At 37.7% G+C, this 15913-nt stretch overlaps 2 protein-coding genes across 3 annotated transcripts; one reads left to right on the top strand and one right to left on the bottom strand.

The window, feature by feature from the left end:
- The first annotated feature begins 152 nt into the window (after window positions 1–152).
- On the top strand, window positions 153–15299 carry LOC128191383 (uncharacterized). Its single transcript, XM_052863445.1, has 11 exons — window positions 153–1035; window positions 1818–1985; window positions 2220–2387; window positions 2710–2877; window positions 3200–3367; window positions 3823–3990; window positions 6066–6233; window positions 13779–13946; window positions 14376–14543; window positions 14866–15033; window positions 15295–15299. Exons 2-11 carry the CDS (start codon window positions 1820–1822, stop codon window positions 15297–15299), a joined length of 1515 nt encoding a protein of 504 aa, XP_052719405.1. The 5' UTR covers window positions 153–1035; window positions 1818–1819.
- LOC128191843 (uncharacterized) lies at window positions 6443–13616 on the bottom strand. 2 transcript variants are annotated; one of them, XR_008244468.1, is made up of 2 exons: window positions 6681–13616; window positions 6443–6472 (listed from the first exon to the last, which is right to left on the bottom strand). XR_008244468.1 is itself a non-coding variant. In XM_052864167.1 (2 exons), the coding sequence occupies exon 2, from the start codon at window positions 13150–13152 to the stop codon at window positions 7192–7194; it is 5961 nt and encodes a 1986-aa protein (XP_052720127.1). In that variant the 5' UTR covers window positions 13153–13240; window positions 13449–13616; the 3' UTR covers window positions 6443–7191. The 2 variants fall into 2 exon arrangements, 1 of the variants encoding a protein (XP_052720127.1); XM_052864167.1 differs by having other exon boundaries at window positions 6443–13240; window positions 13449–13616.
- Window positions 15300–15913: the final 614 nt, after the last annotated feature.

The raw sequence follows: 15913 nt of genomic DNA, 5'->3' as shown, positions 1-15913 counted from the left end.
ATTTAACTCAATGTTACTTAGTGTGTATATGCAAGTTTTCTTTCTCAGGATTGATGCCTCGGAAGATGACGGCTCCATGGCAAGACTTATAAATGATGAACATATAAGTCCAAATGCTAATATAAAGGTGCTTTATGAGGGGTTTGCAGAGCCCCATCTTTGCAGTTTTGCTGTTAATGACATAAAAGCTGGTGAAGAAATCAGATACAACTATGGAAAGAACGTTGACTTTTCTTGGCGAAAAAAGGTAGTTAAAATTTATTCTTCATAACCAAATTAGGCTCCAAAAAGTCACATATATTTAAATGAAGTCAAACACATTTTTAAGTATGCTCATTTATTTAGATTTCTCATCTTAGCTTCATGAATGTAAAAGGAAACTTTTAGCATAATCATAAATGTCTCAAACCAGGATGTTTTAAACAGAATCTTGTAGCAGATAAGAATTCAGAGAAACATAATTTACACAGTAGATGCAAGAATACATGATATATTTAGGTTTTACTCAATAGTGTTTGAATATTTTTTAGAGATTTTTAAGATCAGGTAAAGGTAAAGACTTGTATTTTGTTGTTGAAATTTTGGTTTAGTTCGTTATAGCTTCGCAAAAATGCAAAATGTCTGAAAGCTTGAACTTTGGAAAAGACAAGTGAGATATTTTTTAAACATGTAGTTTTGCATCTTGTTAGATATACTCTTTTCTTGTCCAGTTCCATTGCAGATACAGTTATCTAAAAAAAGCATTAAGTAATAAAGAAATCCTTGATATTTTATAGTTAAGGCAGCCTCCTTAGACAAAGAAGAAACAATTTTTAGAAATACATGTAATTGTTTTGAAAACAAATTCAAAAAGCAGTGACCAACACAGTTGCCAAATGAAATTTACTAGCTGTTTATCTTTTATGATTACTTGTAATCATTTATAGCATTATATATGAAAAATTTATCAATTATTATTTTAGATTTTTTATTTATACTTGAGTACTTAATATCGTGAAATGGCCCCTAGACGCCTAGCCGCAAGAACGATAATTTGTGAGTAGATGGTTTATGTAATGCTTTTACGTGGATTTCAGGGCCATTAAATTAAAAGCAAGTAATTTAATTAAAGGAGTAGAGATTCTCGTGATATAACAATACATAGTATTTATTTTCAAAAAGTTAGTCAATGATCTATTATCTCGACAATAAGAAGGCTTTCAATACATTTGCATTTTTATGGCAAATGAAATAATTTACAAAGGGTTGTTCTGTTTAAATTTGAAATTTATTTGTTTATGTGTGGTGAAGGTTTCTTAAGATTTTAAAAACTTGAGGTTTAAAAGCATGCTAAGAAATTTAAAATGAAGAATATAACTTTTTATCTAGTGCATAAATGATAATTGATGAAACACAAGTGGATAGCTATAGTGTTCTCGTTCAGTGCCTTAAGAACCAGATCCATTTTTTAAAGCGCTAAGCATAGCTCAGCGCTTTATTGTCGTTAGACAACTACTTCCGGTGCAACGAATAACTGCCCCCTATGAGCAGAAGTTTACATCATTTAAACTGGTTAGGGAACCAGTTTCAGGAGTTTGTGCACATAACTGCACGGGCTAGTACGAGCTATTGTGAATTTATTGTACGGGGCTTACATACATCATTGCAGGGGCTGCCACGCAGTGATGAGGAAATATATTACGCATACAGAAGCTGAAATGTTATATACATATATCTTTTATACTAGTATACAAACAGAAGCTTGGTTAGCGCTTTTCAGTACTATCAGTACTTTGATTTACTTTTGGTGACTAACAATGATTCAATCCATATTGTAGAAATGAGATCTGATGAAACACAGGGTGACCGAGGGGTTTTCAGCATCAGTGAGGAAAACCAAAGGTATATATTGGCAACCTGCACAGGAGAGACTGGGCTCTACACAGAGAAAGATAGTCATGGCTCTAGGACACCCAGTGAAACACTTGCAGAGGATTCCAACAAAGGTGATATATTTAATACATTTGTATGTAATAATACATTTTGAACACGAAAAATTTAATGATGTACTGACCACATACTTGCTCATTCTTTAACCCAAAACCTTTGGTGTGGTTTGACATGTGTGACCCAATAGTTCAGATACATGTTCTAGACTCTTTTTTATTGCAAAACTTGACTCATTTTGTTTTAACTTTCTGACAGTGTATCTAGATATAGGATATGATTACGTATTGTAGAAATGAGAACTGATGAAACACAGGGTAACCAAGGAGTTTTCAGCATCAGAGAGAAAAACCAAAGATATGTATCAGCAACCTGCATAGGAATGTCTGGGCTCTACACAGAGAGGGATAGTTATGGCTCTAGGATAACCAATGAAACACTCATTGAGGATCTTGGCAATGGTAATGTATTTGATACATTCATATGATTCACAATATTGATTAACTATTAGGCCCATGTTTCTCAGCAAAATTGTCCACATGTTGATGCTTAGCAATGGGTTTGTCTTAAATATTACCCCATATTATAGGGTCAATGTTCTTAACAGGTTAGATTAGTATTGGTAATTGATACATGTAAATGTAGGCCCTATAGTGTGGTCTGACATGTGTGACCCAATAGTTAAGATACATGTTCTAGACCTTTTTTCATTGCAAACCATTACTTATTTTGTTTAACTTTCTGACAGAAAATCTCTATTTGGAATATGATTATATATTGTAGAAATAAGAACTGATGAAACAGAGGGTGACCAAGGAGTTTTCAGCATCGGTGAGGAAAACCAAAGAGATGTATCAGCAACCTGCATAGGAATGTCTGAGCTCTACACAGAGAAAGATAGTCATGATTCTAGGATAACCAATGAAATGCTCCTTGAGGATTTTGGCAATGGTAATATATTTGATACATTCATATGATTCACAATATTGATTAACTATTGGGCCCATGTTTCTCAGCAAAATTGTCCACATGTTGGTGCTGAGCAATTGGGTTGTCTTAAGTGTTACCCCATATTATAGGGTCCATGTTCTTAACAGGTTAGATTAGTATTGGTAATTGATACATGTAAATGTAGGCCCAATAGTTTGGTCTGACATGTGTGACCCAATAGTTCAGATACATGTTCTTGCCTCTATTTTATCACAAGACTTGACTCGTTTTGTTTTAACTTTCTGACAGTGTATATGTATTTTGAATATGAATACTATTGTAGAAATGAGAACTGATGAAATTCAGGATGACCAAGGAGTTTTCAACATCAGTGAGAAAAACCAAAGATATGTATTAGCAACCTGCATAGAAAAGCCTGGGCTCTACACAGAGAAAGATAGTCATGGCTCTAGGATAACCAATGAAATGCTCATTGAGGATCTTGGCAATGGTAATGTATTTGATACATTCATGTAATGTATTTGATACATTCATATGATTCACAATATTGTCTAACTAATAGGACATTATTTTCAGCGAAAATTTCCAAATCTGGATGCTTAGAAATTGGTTTTGTCTTAAATGTATTGGTAATATATTTGATACTTTCATAAGATTCACAATATTGTTTAACTATTAGGCCCATGTTTCTCAGCAAAAATGTCCACATGTTGATGCTTAGCAATATTGGTTTGTCTTAAATGTAACCCCATATTATAGGGTCCATGTTCTTGACAGATTAGAACAGAATTGGTATTTGATGAATATAGGCCCAATGATGTGGTCTGACATGTGTGACCCAATAGTTCAGATACATGTTCTAGACTCTTTTATTGCAAAACTTGACTTATTTTGTTTAAACTTTCTGACAGTTATTTGTATTTGGGACATGATTGTGTATTGTAGAAATGAGAACTGATGTAACACAGGGTGACCAAGGAGTTTTCAGCATCAGTGAGGAAAATCAAAGATATGTGTCAGCAACCTGCATAGAAAAGCCTGGGATCTACACAGAGAGGAATAGTCATGGCTCTAGTACAACCAAGGAAACACTCATTGAGGATCTTGGCAATGGTAATGTATTTGATACATTTGTATGATTCACAATATTGTCAAACTATAAGGCCCATGTTTTCAGCAAAAATGTCTACATGTTGATGATTAGCATTTGGTTTGTCTTAAATGTAACCCCATAGTATAGGGTCCATGGTTTTAGCAGGTTAGAATAGTATTGGTAATTGATACATGTAAATGTAGGCCCTTTAGTGTGGTCTGACATGTGTGACCCAATAATTCAGATACATGTTCTAGACCTTTTTTCATCGCTAAACATTACTCATTGATGCTGTGGTTCCTCAGGGTTCAGTACTTGGTCCTTTCCTATTCCTGCTTTACATTAATGACATTACTAAAGGCATTTCAAACAATATTAGATTATTTGCAGATGATACTTCTCTATTTGCTATTATTGATGATGATGTCATACAACAAACTTTATCAATTACTCTGTGAGACCCAATAGTTCATATACATGTTCAAGACCTTTTTTCATCGCAAAACATTACTCATAGATGCTGGGGTTCCTCAGGGTTCAGTGCTTGGTCCTTTCCTATTCCTGCTTTACTCTAATGACATTACTAATGGCATTTCAAACAATATTAGATTATTTGCAGATGATACTTCTCTATTTGCTATTATTGATGATGTTGGCATACAACAAACTTTATCAATTACTAATGACCTTGACATAATAAAAAAATGGTCCAACACATGGGCTGTAGATTTTAATGCAAATAAAACTGTAAATGTTGACTTTACGAGAAAAAATATAAACTATCCTGCAATTCTGTTTGGATATAATGGTGAAATCATAAACAATAAAAAAAAAAGTCATGTACATTTAGGCTTGTATCTACAGTCTGATGGTGGTTGGTTCAATCATGTTAATGGTATTGATGAAAAAGCATGCAAAAGGTTGAATATATTAAGATTGCTCAAGCATACAATTGATAGAGAAACACTGGTTAAAATATATATGGCTTTTATCAGACCTATACTGGAATATGGTGATGTTGTGTGGGGCAACTGTACCAAAGAAAACTCTGAATTGCTTGAAAAAGTACAAATTGAAGCAGCCAGAATAATAACAGGGTTGAGAGTTAGAAGTATCTTATGTAGCGAACTTGGCTGGGAAACCCTTCAATCTCGAAGGGATAAACATAAGCTTATTCTTTTCTAGAAAATAATTCATGGTTTAGCACCGCAGTACTTGTTAGACTTAATTCAACCATACTTTCCAACTAAACATGCATATAATCTTAGGTCTAATGGCAATTTTTACTCTCTGCCACTATGTCGGACTACTTCTTATTACAACAGCTTTATTCCGGCTACAATTAAATTATGGAATAATCGTGATGCAGAAATAAAACATTCGTCATCTTTGTCTATTTTTAAGTCAAAACTCAAAAACCAAAATATACCCAAAACTTGCAAACACTACAGCTTTGGCAATAGGAAAGAAAATATTATTTTATGTCAATTAAGGAATAAAGCTAGCAATTTAAATGCTCATTTATTTAAGGATTTCTTAATTTCTGATAGTCGATGTACAAACTGTGGGTCTGAATCTGAAGGTAATATACATTTTTTTCTTGAGTGTCCAAGATACACTCAACAAAGAGTTAAACTGTTTAATCAATTTAATGACATTAGTGTACCTTTTCATATTAACTATATTCTAAATGGTAGTTCTGATTTTTCATACAACTTAAAATGTAAAATTGTTTCTTATGTTCATAGTTATATTATAGCTTCTAAACTGTTTTGATTTTTTTTTTTTTTTTGTATATGATTCACAATATTGTTTAACTATTAGGCCCATGTTTCTCAGCAAAATGTCCACATGTTGTTGCTTAGCAGTTGGTGTTGTATTAAATGTCACCCCATTTTATAGGGTCCATGTTCTTGACAGGTTTGAAAAGTATTGGTAGTTGATGCACGTAAATGTAGGCCCAATAGTTTGGTCTGACATGTGTGACCCAATAGTTCAGATACATTTTCTAGACTCTTTTTTTATTGCAAAACCTGACTTATTTTGTTTAAACTTTTACAGTTATTTGTATTTGGGACATGATTGTGTATTGTAGAAATGAGAACTGATGAAACACAGGGTGACCAAGGAGTTTTCAGCTTCACGGAGGAAAACCAAAGATATGTGTCAGCAACCTGCATAGGAAAGACTGGGCTCTACACAGAGAAAGATAGTCATGGCTCTAGTACAACCAAGGAAACACTCATTGAGGATCTTGGCAATGGTAATGTATTTGATACATTTGTATGATTCACAATATTGTCAAACTATTAGACCCATGATTCTCAGCAAAAATGTCCACACGTTGTTGCTTAGCAGTTGGTGGTGTATTAAATGTTACCCCATTTTATAGGGTCCATGTTCTTGACAGGTTTGAAAAGTATTGGTTATTGATACATTATTCTGTCTCCCGATTGATTCAGACAACGTAGACAGATAGATAACGATTTAATATCGTAAAAGCTGCAAACAAAACAAAACACAAACTTAGAATAAAGTACAAATGTAAAAACTATGTAAACACTACGATACAGGTATAGGTTGACAATGTAGGTCAAGTGAACCGAAAAATGTAAACATTACACCGTTATATACCGAAAGGTTTATAGAAACCATGGTAATACCGAATTATGAAAGAAATAATGTACAAAATACATATATGTTTACTTACACTGGTAATGACTGTAAGTTTTGGCAAGAGTAGAAAGACAGAATGCCTTGGAACATAGGAAAATGTGCGAAGCTAAAATATAGCGCCAAAAGTTAATACGGAAAACAGTTCGTGACAATTTCGACAAAATAAACTGATATAAACGGATCGGATAGAAACGGAATGCGATCCACCACACTCCCCGTCCGATATCTGCAAGATATTGCTAACATACTATTTGTTTGAAAAATGATGTACAATTATAACTAGAAAACAAATTTCACAAACCTTACTGTGTACCTTTCACACTAAAAAATGAATGCATCAAATACCCTAACAAATCCTTTTTCCGACAACCCTTAACATAGTACCTGTAATACTGACAATGACTAGAAGTTACCCAAAACTGGTTTCATTTGCATGTCTAAAAATCTCATACAACTACCTGACAATAAAAAATAGCACTGTATACAAATACAGATAGATCAATGTACTTTGAAGTGTGAAAAATTAAAGTCTCTTTGGTAGTAGTTCAGTTTATTAACAGCACCAGTTCAGTAATAGGACGGGTGAGGATTACTGGTTTACCATCTCTTACAATTCGAACTTGCACTTTACGCACATGGTTATCATTATGAGACGGATACACACTCTCTACGGTTCCAACCGGCCACTGAAATCTGGGTAAGCTCGAGTCCTTCAGCAAAATCACATCTCCTATTTTGATGTTTGGTCTTTCCTCAGTCCACTTGCGACGAGATTGCAGGCTCTGGAGAAACTGTTCCTTCCACTGTTTCCAGAAGGTGTTTGCTAAAACTTGGACATGGCGCCACTGTGCCTTGTAGATGTCCTTGATATCCAAACCTTCACATAAAGTGGGGCATCCTGTGGTCCTCTGATTGAGAAGTAACGAAGGACTGAGAATCATGGGAGCGTTTGAGTCATATGAAATAGCAGTAATGGGTCTCGAGTTAATGATGGCGCTGACCTCTGCCATCAGTGTAACGAGGACTTCGTGGGTGATCTCACGTTGCTGTCTAAGAAACATTGAGTCCAAGATCCTCCTTGCCATGCCTATCATGCGTTCCCACACTCCACCCATGTGGGAGGAGTGGGGTGCGTTGAAGATCCAAGTTATCCCATGGCGGTCTAGGTGGTCTTTAAATGGCTCATCTTCAATGTTTACTACATTTGTCTTCATCTCGTCAGCGGCTCCAACGAAGTTGGTACCTCGGTCAGAGCGAAACTCTCTGACCTCTCCTCTGATGGCCACGAGGCGACGGATTGCGTTAATTACAGAAGAACTAGTCATATCTTCTACTACTTCTATATGAACTGCTCTGGTTGTGAGGCAGGTAAAAAGCAAAGCCCACCTCTTGTTGTGTGCCATACCCCCTCTAGTTTTCCTTGATATAACCATCCATGGGCCAAACGTATCTACTCCCACAGATGTGAATGGAGGCCCTGGCTCAATGCGATCCGTGGGCAAGTCTGCCATCTTCTGGTATTCAAAGTTTCCTCTGAGCTTTCGACACACTATACATTTGTGTAGAAGAGAAGATACAACTCTCTTAGAGCCCGTCACCCAGTACCCATGGTTGCGAAGAGCGCCCTCGGTAATGAGTCTGCCTTGGTGGTGCACAAGTTCATGAATATGACGTACAAGTAGAACGGTTAGATGGGACTTTCCGGGTAGAATGATTGGGTTCCGCTGTTCTACTGGTAGGCTGCTCTGAGAAAGTCTCCCACCAACTCGCAGGATCCCTTTTTCGTCCAAGACAGGAGATAAACGACACAGAGGACTTGCTTTGGAGACAGGTGACTTTGTACTCAATGAAGCTATTTCGTCTCCATATGCTTGCTTCTGAATGATCTTGATTATGACCTCTTCAGACTCCTCCCTCAGCCTCACTGGTTCGTTTCCTCCTTTCCTTTTGAAACGACGTCTAGCATGTCCCTTTATGAGAGTTATTACACTAACTAACTTGTGCCAACGACTGAATCTGTTGCATCTGTCCGCGAAATCCTCATCCAACGCACAAGTCGTTTTCTTCACTTCAATTCTGATCTCCTTATCCAATTCAGGTGACACGAGTGAATACTCCTGTGTAGCGCTGAGTTCAGGGTGTATCAAGAAAGACGGTCCCTTAAGCCATTTTTCTTGGAGGTCTCCAACAGATCTCAGGCCCCTTGTACCATGATCTGCTGGGTTGTCAACTGTCGACACATAAAACCATTGCTTTGGCTCTGTCACTGATAATATGCGCTCTACGCGGTTGCTGACATAGTTGAAGAAGCGTCTGGTTTTGTTGTTAAGGTAGCCCAACACAACCTTGCTGTCTGTATGGTATCGAATCTCTTCTAATGTGGTCTGTAAATTCTTCCTGATGAATTCTCCAACTTCTGTAGCCAACAAAGCTGCGCAAAGCTCCAGGCGAGGTATTGTGTGGCCTTTGGAGGGAGCCAGTTTTGCCTTTCCCATAATAAAGGACACACTGATTTCTCCTTTGTAGCAAGACCTGAGATACGCAACGGCTGACACAGCTAACTCAGAGGCGTCTGAAAATACATGTAGTTGTACCCAGTCCAAGTGGCTCAAAGACTCTTTAAAGTACATCCGTGGGACCATTACATTTTCCAGCGAGGATAAAGAGTTTTTCCACATACGCCAACTTTCGGCTGTTCCAGGTTCCAAAGTTTCATCCCAGTCTGATGATTTCGTGATCTCTCGGAGGAGAATTTTTCCTGGAAGCAGTATTGGAGCGACGAACCCCATAGGATCATAAATGCTGTTAAGAGTGGACAAACAGCCTCGCCGTGTGTCAGGCTTCTCTTCAAGTTGTATCTGGAAGGTGAAGGCATCGAGATGCAAATCCCAAGACACACCAAGGCTCTGGTGAACCGGAAGCGTATCCTTTTCCGTGTTGAGTGACACCATCTCCTTACACAAATCTTCCCGGGGAAAGGCACTCATGACTACAGGGTCATTTGAGGCGATTTTGTGGAGATGTAGATTACCTTCAGTTTTCAGAGCAGTTTGTGTCCTTTTAAGGAGATCGATAGCCTCTTCCGCAGAAGTTAAGGAGGTGAGACCGTCATCCACGTAGAAATTGTGGGTCACGAATTCTGCTACATCATCACCATAGACATCTGTCTGTTGAACACATTTTCTAAGACCGTATGTAGCTACGGCAGGTGAGGGTGAATTCCCGAACGCATGAGCCTTCATCCTGTACTCAATTAGGGGGGCATCTGCGTCATTGTCCTTATACCAAAGGAACCTCAAATGATCTCTGTGATCCTCCCTGACTAGAAAGGAATAGAACATCTGTTCTATGTCTGCTACTATTGCACATTTCTCCTTCCTGAATCGAATCAGTATTCCCTGTAAGTTGTTTGTAAGGTTAGGTCCAGTGGTGAGAATCTTGTTCAGGGACATTCCGTTGAACTCAGCTGATGAGTCAAACACTCCTCTGATCTTCTCTGGTTTCTTTGGGTGGTATACTCCAAAGAGGGGCAAGTACCATGCTTCTTTGTCCTTAGTTAGTTCGGGAGCCACTTCAGCTGCTGATTCGAGCACTTTGCTCATGAACTCGACAAAGTGTTTTCTCTTTGTAATATTCTTCTGGAGACTCTTATCTAAGATGTAAGCGCGGCGTTCTGCTAACTCTTTGTTGTTTGGTAAGGGAGCGTGTGGTCGAAATGGCAATGGTGCCGTCCAATTTCCATCTCCTCCTCTCACCATTTCTTTATCCATTATTTCTAAGAAGTGTCTATCCTCTACCGATAGTCCGACTTCATTATCATCATCTTCTTTACGAAAGAGATTGTCGCCTGAGTAAGAACTGGCTACTCTCTGATCCTTGTCTGGGGGTTTGTTAGCATCCAGCCGTTTTACGGAAATGCCTTTGCTGCATGGTTCAAACAAAGAAGGACGTCCATCTCTTCTGACAGAGGTTTTCTTGCTGTTTACCATAAAGGGAGTCCTAGTTCTCTCTAAGCAGGCTTCTCCAATGATGACCCAACCATGATGAAGCCTTTGAGCAAAGGGTGTATCTTTGGGTCCTATTATCTGATCCAGCACGTGATGAGCTTCTGTCACGTCTCTGCCAATGAGAAGACCTATAGGCACATCTGGGTCATATGGGGGTATCATGTTTGCAATGCCCTGTAGGTGGGGAAAATGCTGCGCAACGTCTGGCGTCGGGATTTCAGTCACATCATTTGGAATTTCAGGGCACTCAATCACCGTAGGAAGTTCTAAGTTGTAGTCCTTGTCTAGTGACTGGATGGTAAGATTATGAGCTATTCTGCCGGCTGTTTGGTAGCTTCCTGAACAGGATGTTAATGTGTACTGTGTTTCCGCTGTATGGATTCCTAGTGTGTCTAGCACTTCAGGACTGATAAGCGACCTGTTGCAGTGCTCATCAAGCATGGCATAAACTTTAGTTGACCTCTCAGGATTCCCAGTTTTGTAGATGTTGACAGCTAAAGTCTTGGCACAAGAGCGTCCCTTGAAGGATTTTCCGCAGATAGCTGTACATTTGGAGCTGATTGGGATGACATCAAGATGCTCCCCGCCATCAACTCTCTCTGTCTTTGTCTGTGTCACTGGTTCTGTTCCCAAGGGTGTCTTTGACATGTGCATGGCGGTCATGTGTGAAGTACTATTGCACTCCGAACATTTCAGAGATGTTTTACAGTCAGTCCTTAAATGTTCTAAACTGCAGCATCTGAAGCAGGCTCTATGTTCTTTTAACAGTCCTTTCTTTTCATCAAAGGATCTCTTGAAAAATTCTTTGCAGTCCTTCAACTCATGAGTTCGCGACTTGGGGTGTATTGGGCACAAGATTTTCTGTTTGTATTCAGATCTCTCGTCCTGTTTCACACCAGTTTTTTTTGTCGTTACATAACATTGTCTTTGTTTCTGCACTGGTTTCGGTTCTTCATTGACCTTTCTGTAATCAAACATGAAACAAGGGTCATTTAAGGTTGATGCCATCTCACTGACGAAGTCTATGAACACTGTGAAAGGTGGGAATGTTACACTTCTGGATTTCTTGTATCTTGCCGCACGATCCATCCACTTGTTCTGAAGAAACTGAGGCAGCTTTGCTATGATAGGGTTCACGCCTGAAGAGGTGTCATAGAAGGAAAGCAAGGCTGCATAGTTTGAGTCTTCTTTCAGACACTGTATTTCTGACAGGATGTCGACCAGATCATACATGTGTCGAGCGTCTCGAGGAAGTTGGATGCGCTGAAAGGAAGCTAACTTTTTTCTGATCGAACTTTCTATCAACTCTGGTGCGCCATATCTTTCGTCAAGTCTAGCCCAGATGCGTTGCAACCCAACAATTGGATTGTGGATGTTTGCTGCTCTTAAACTTAGAGCTTGTCTTGAGGAGTCAGGCCCTAACCACTTCACCAGGAGATCTGTCTCCTCCTGTGGTGTCAAAATGAGGCTCTCTACAATATTCTTGAATGAAGCCTTCCACACTGAATAATTTGTTGGATTGTCATCAAATTTCATAAATCTATTCATGGTAATGTCTTTCTTTAACAGAAAATTATGAAATTCACTCAGTTGATTTGGATAATGTGCAGCTGATGGTGCGGGCGCAGATACTGGGTAACTCGGAAAATGGCTTAGAGTGTGTTGTCGCTGCCTGAGTTGGTCGACGTGCACGTCAGGTGTTTGCTGACTAAACACTTGTGGAGGCATTTTTTCATTTTTCATGAAACTTGTTTCTGTCTGCAGGGATTTAAAATTTGCATTTTCTATAAAGTTCCTTGTCTTTTCAACGCCTGACAGTTTGGGAATATCTTTAAGAGGGTCATCTTCTTGTGAGTTCAGGTCATCATCGGATTCCTCTTCAGCTACTTCCTGTTTTGTTCTGTTAAGTTCAAACATGGTACTTAGCTCTGCACGTCTTCTCTCTATACTCGCCTTCTTTTCCTCTTCTGCCAACTGGGCTTCAATAAGCTTTAGTCTTGCTGTTTCTTCAGCCAGTTTGAGTTTTATGGCACTTCGTTTGGATGATGATGTTTTTTGAGATTCTTTATCTTTATCAATGAGTGTCAAGTGCTTTTTTGCTGCCTCTAGTGCACTCTGTGTCTTCATGTTTACCTCTTGGTATTCACTTACTTGGATGTTTTTCTGTCTAAGGCTCTGTTCTGTTGAATAGCCTTCTAGCAATGCCACATAGTTTTTATGAGTGAGTTCGTATTTTGCACATCCAATCTCTAATCTTTGTATTGCTTCCCTGATTTCTTTTGGGTTGGATTTCACAATTGCGATTGTCATGAGTTCGTTTGATAACTGATCCTTGCATTTCTCTAATTCATTAACAAACCGCACACAATGAGTCTCATACAGCTCTTTTCCTTTTTCGGTAAGAGTTCTTATGCGTTTTTCTCTCTCTGCGGTAGATTCCTCTGGGTTCTGTGCTTCGGGCGATTCAACATGGTCAAGGTTTCCCTTCTCGTCCGCCATACTGTTGTAGTCTCAGTCTTTTACTATTCTGTCTCCCGATTGATTCAGACAACGTAGACAGATAGATAACGATTTAATATCGTAAAAGCTGCAAACAAAACAAAACACAAACTTAGAATAAAGTACAAATGTAAAAACTATGTAAACACTACGATACAGGTATAGGTTGACAATGTAGGTCAAGTGAACCGAAAAATGTAAACATTACACCGTTATATACCGAAAGGTTTATAGAAACCATGGTAATACCGAATTATGAAAGAAATAATGTACAAAATACATATATGTTTACTTACACTGGTAATGACTGTAAGTTTTGGCAAGAGTAGAAAGACAGAATGCCTTGGAACATAGGAAAATGTGCGAAGCTAAAATATAGCGCCAAAAGTTAATACGGAAAACAGTTCGTGACAATTTCGACAAAATAAACTGATATAAACGGATCGGATAGAAACGGAATGCGATCCACCACATACATGTTAATGTAGGCCCAATAGTTTGGTCTGAAATGTGTGACCCAATAGTTCAGATACATGTTCTAGACTCTTTTTTATTGCAAAATTATTTCATTTTGTTTTAACTTTCTGACAGAATATCTGTATTTGGAATATGATTATGTATTGCAGAAATGAGAACTGATGAAACACAGGGTGGCCAAGGAGTTTTCAGCATCAGTGAGGAAAACCAAAGAGATGTAATAGCAACCTGTATAGAAAAGCCTGGGCTCTACACAGAGAAAGATAGTCATGGCTCTAGGATAACCAATGAAATGCTCATTGAGGATCTTGGCAATGGTAATGTATTTGATACATTCATATGATTCACAATATTGTCTAACTAATAGGACATTATTTTCAGCGAAAATTTCCAAATCTGGATGCTTAGAGATTGGTTTTGTCTTAAATGTATTGGTAATATATTTGATACATTCATAAGATTCATAATATTGTTTAACTATAAGCCATTATTTTCAGCAAATATGTCTACATGTTGATGCTTAGCAATTGGTTTGTCTTAAATGTAACCCCATATTATAGGGTCTATGTTCTTGACAGGTTAGAACAGAATTGGTATTTGATAAATATAGGCCCAATAATGTGGTCTGACATGTGTGACCCAATAGTTCAGATACATGTTCTAGACTCTTTTATTGCAAAACCTGACTCATTTTGTTTAAACTTTCTGACAGTTATTTGTATTTGGGACATGATTGTGTATTGTAGAAATGAGAAGTGATGAAACACAGGGTGACCAAGGAGTTTTCAGCATCAGAGAGGAAAATCAAAGATATGTGTCAGCAACCTGCACCGGAGAGCCTGGGATCTACACAGAGAAAGATAGTCTAAATTCTAAGACAACCAATGAAATGCTCATTGAGGATCTTGGCAATGGTAATGTATTTGATACATTCATATGATTTACAATATTGTTTAACTAATAGGCCATAATTTTCAGCAAAATTGTCCACATGTTGATGCTTAGCAATTGGTTTTGTCTTAAATGTAACCCCATATTACAGGGTCCATGATCTAAACAGGTTAGAATAGTATTGGTAATTGATACATGTTAATGTAGGCCCAATAGTTTGGTCTGAAATGTGTGACCCAATAGTTCAGATACATGTTCAAGACTCTTTTTTATTGCAAAATTAATTCATTTTGTTTTAACTTTCTGACAGAATATCTGTATTTGGAATATGATTATGTGTTGCAGAAATGAGAACTGATGAAACACAGGGTGGCCAAGGAGTTTTCAGCATCAGTGAGGAAAACCAAAGAGATGTATCAGCAACCTGCACAGAAAAGCCTGGGCTCTACAGAGAGAAAGATAGTCATGGCTGTAGGATAACCAATGAAACGCTCATTGAGGGTCTTGTCAATGGTAATTTTTTGGATACATTCATATGATTCACAATATTGTCTAACTAATAGGACATTATTTTCAGCGAAAATTTCCAAATCTGGATGCTTAGAAATTGGTTTTGTCTTAAATGTATTGGTAATATATTTGATACATTCATAAGATTCATAATATTGTTTAACTATAAGCCATTATTTTCAGCAAAAATGTCTACATGTTGATGCTTAGCAATTGGTTTGTCTTAAATGTAACCCCATATTATAGGGTCTATGTTCTTGACAGGTTAGAACAGAATTGGTATTTGATAAATATAGGCCCAATAATGTGGTCTGACATGTGTGACCCAATAGTTCAGATACATGTTCTAGACTCTTTTATTGCAAAACCTGACTCATTTTGTTTAAACTTTCTGACAGTTATTTGTATTTTGGACATGATTGTGTATTGTAGAAATGAGAAGTGATGAAACACAGGGTGACCAAGGAGTTTTCAGCATCAGAGAGGAAAATCAAAGATATGTGTCAGCAACCTGCACCGGAGAGCCTGGGATCTACACAGAGAAAGATAGTCTAAATTCTAAGACAACCAATGAAATGCTCATTGAGGATCTTGGCAATGGTAATGTATTTGATACATTCATATGATTTACAATATTGTCTAACTAATAGGCCATAATTTTCAGCAAAATTGTCCACATGTTGATGCTTAGCAATTGGTTTTGTCTTAAATGTAACCCCATATTACAGGGTCCATGATCTAAACAGGTTAGAATAGTATTGGTAATTGATACATGTTAATGTAGGCCCAATAGTTTGGTCTGAAATGTGTGACCCAATAGTTCAGATACATGTTCTAGACTCTTTTTTATTGCAAAACCTGACTCATTTTATTTAAACTTTCT

The sequence above is a fragment of the Crassostrea angulata genome, chromosome 7, assembly GCF_025612915.1.
Source record: "Crassostrea angulata isolate pt1a10 chromosome 7, ASM2561291v2, whole genome shotgun sequence".
In the NCBI taxonomy this organism is placed as follows: domain Eukaryota; kingdom Metazoa; phylum Mollusca; class Bivalvia; order Ostreida; family Ostreidae; genus Magallana; species Magallana angulata.
This window is presented reverse-complemented; position numbering and strand designations above follow the sequence as displayed.

Excerpts from the sequence above, each read along its gene's own strand:
- LOC128191383 (XM_052863445.1), top strand. The coding sequence starts at position 1,820 with ATGAGATCTGATGAAACACAGGGTGACCGAGGGGTTTTCAGCATCAGT. Across the intron at positions 1,986-2,219 it reads TGCAGAGGATTCCAACAAAG|AAATGAGAACTGATGAAACA; the intron begins GTGATATATTTA and ends TACGTATTGTAG. Across the intron at positions 2,878-3,199 it reads CCTTGAGGATTTTGGCAATG|AAATGAGAACTGATGAAATT; the intron begins GTAATATATTTG and ends ATACTATTGTAG.
- LOC128191843 (XM_052864167.1), bottom strand. The coding sequence starts at position 13,152 with ATGGCGGACGAGAAGGGAAACCTTGACCATGTTGAATCGCCCGAAGCA.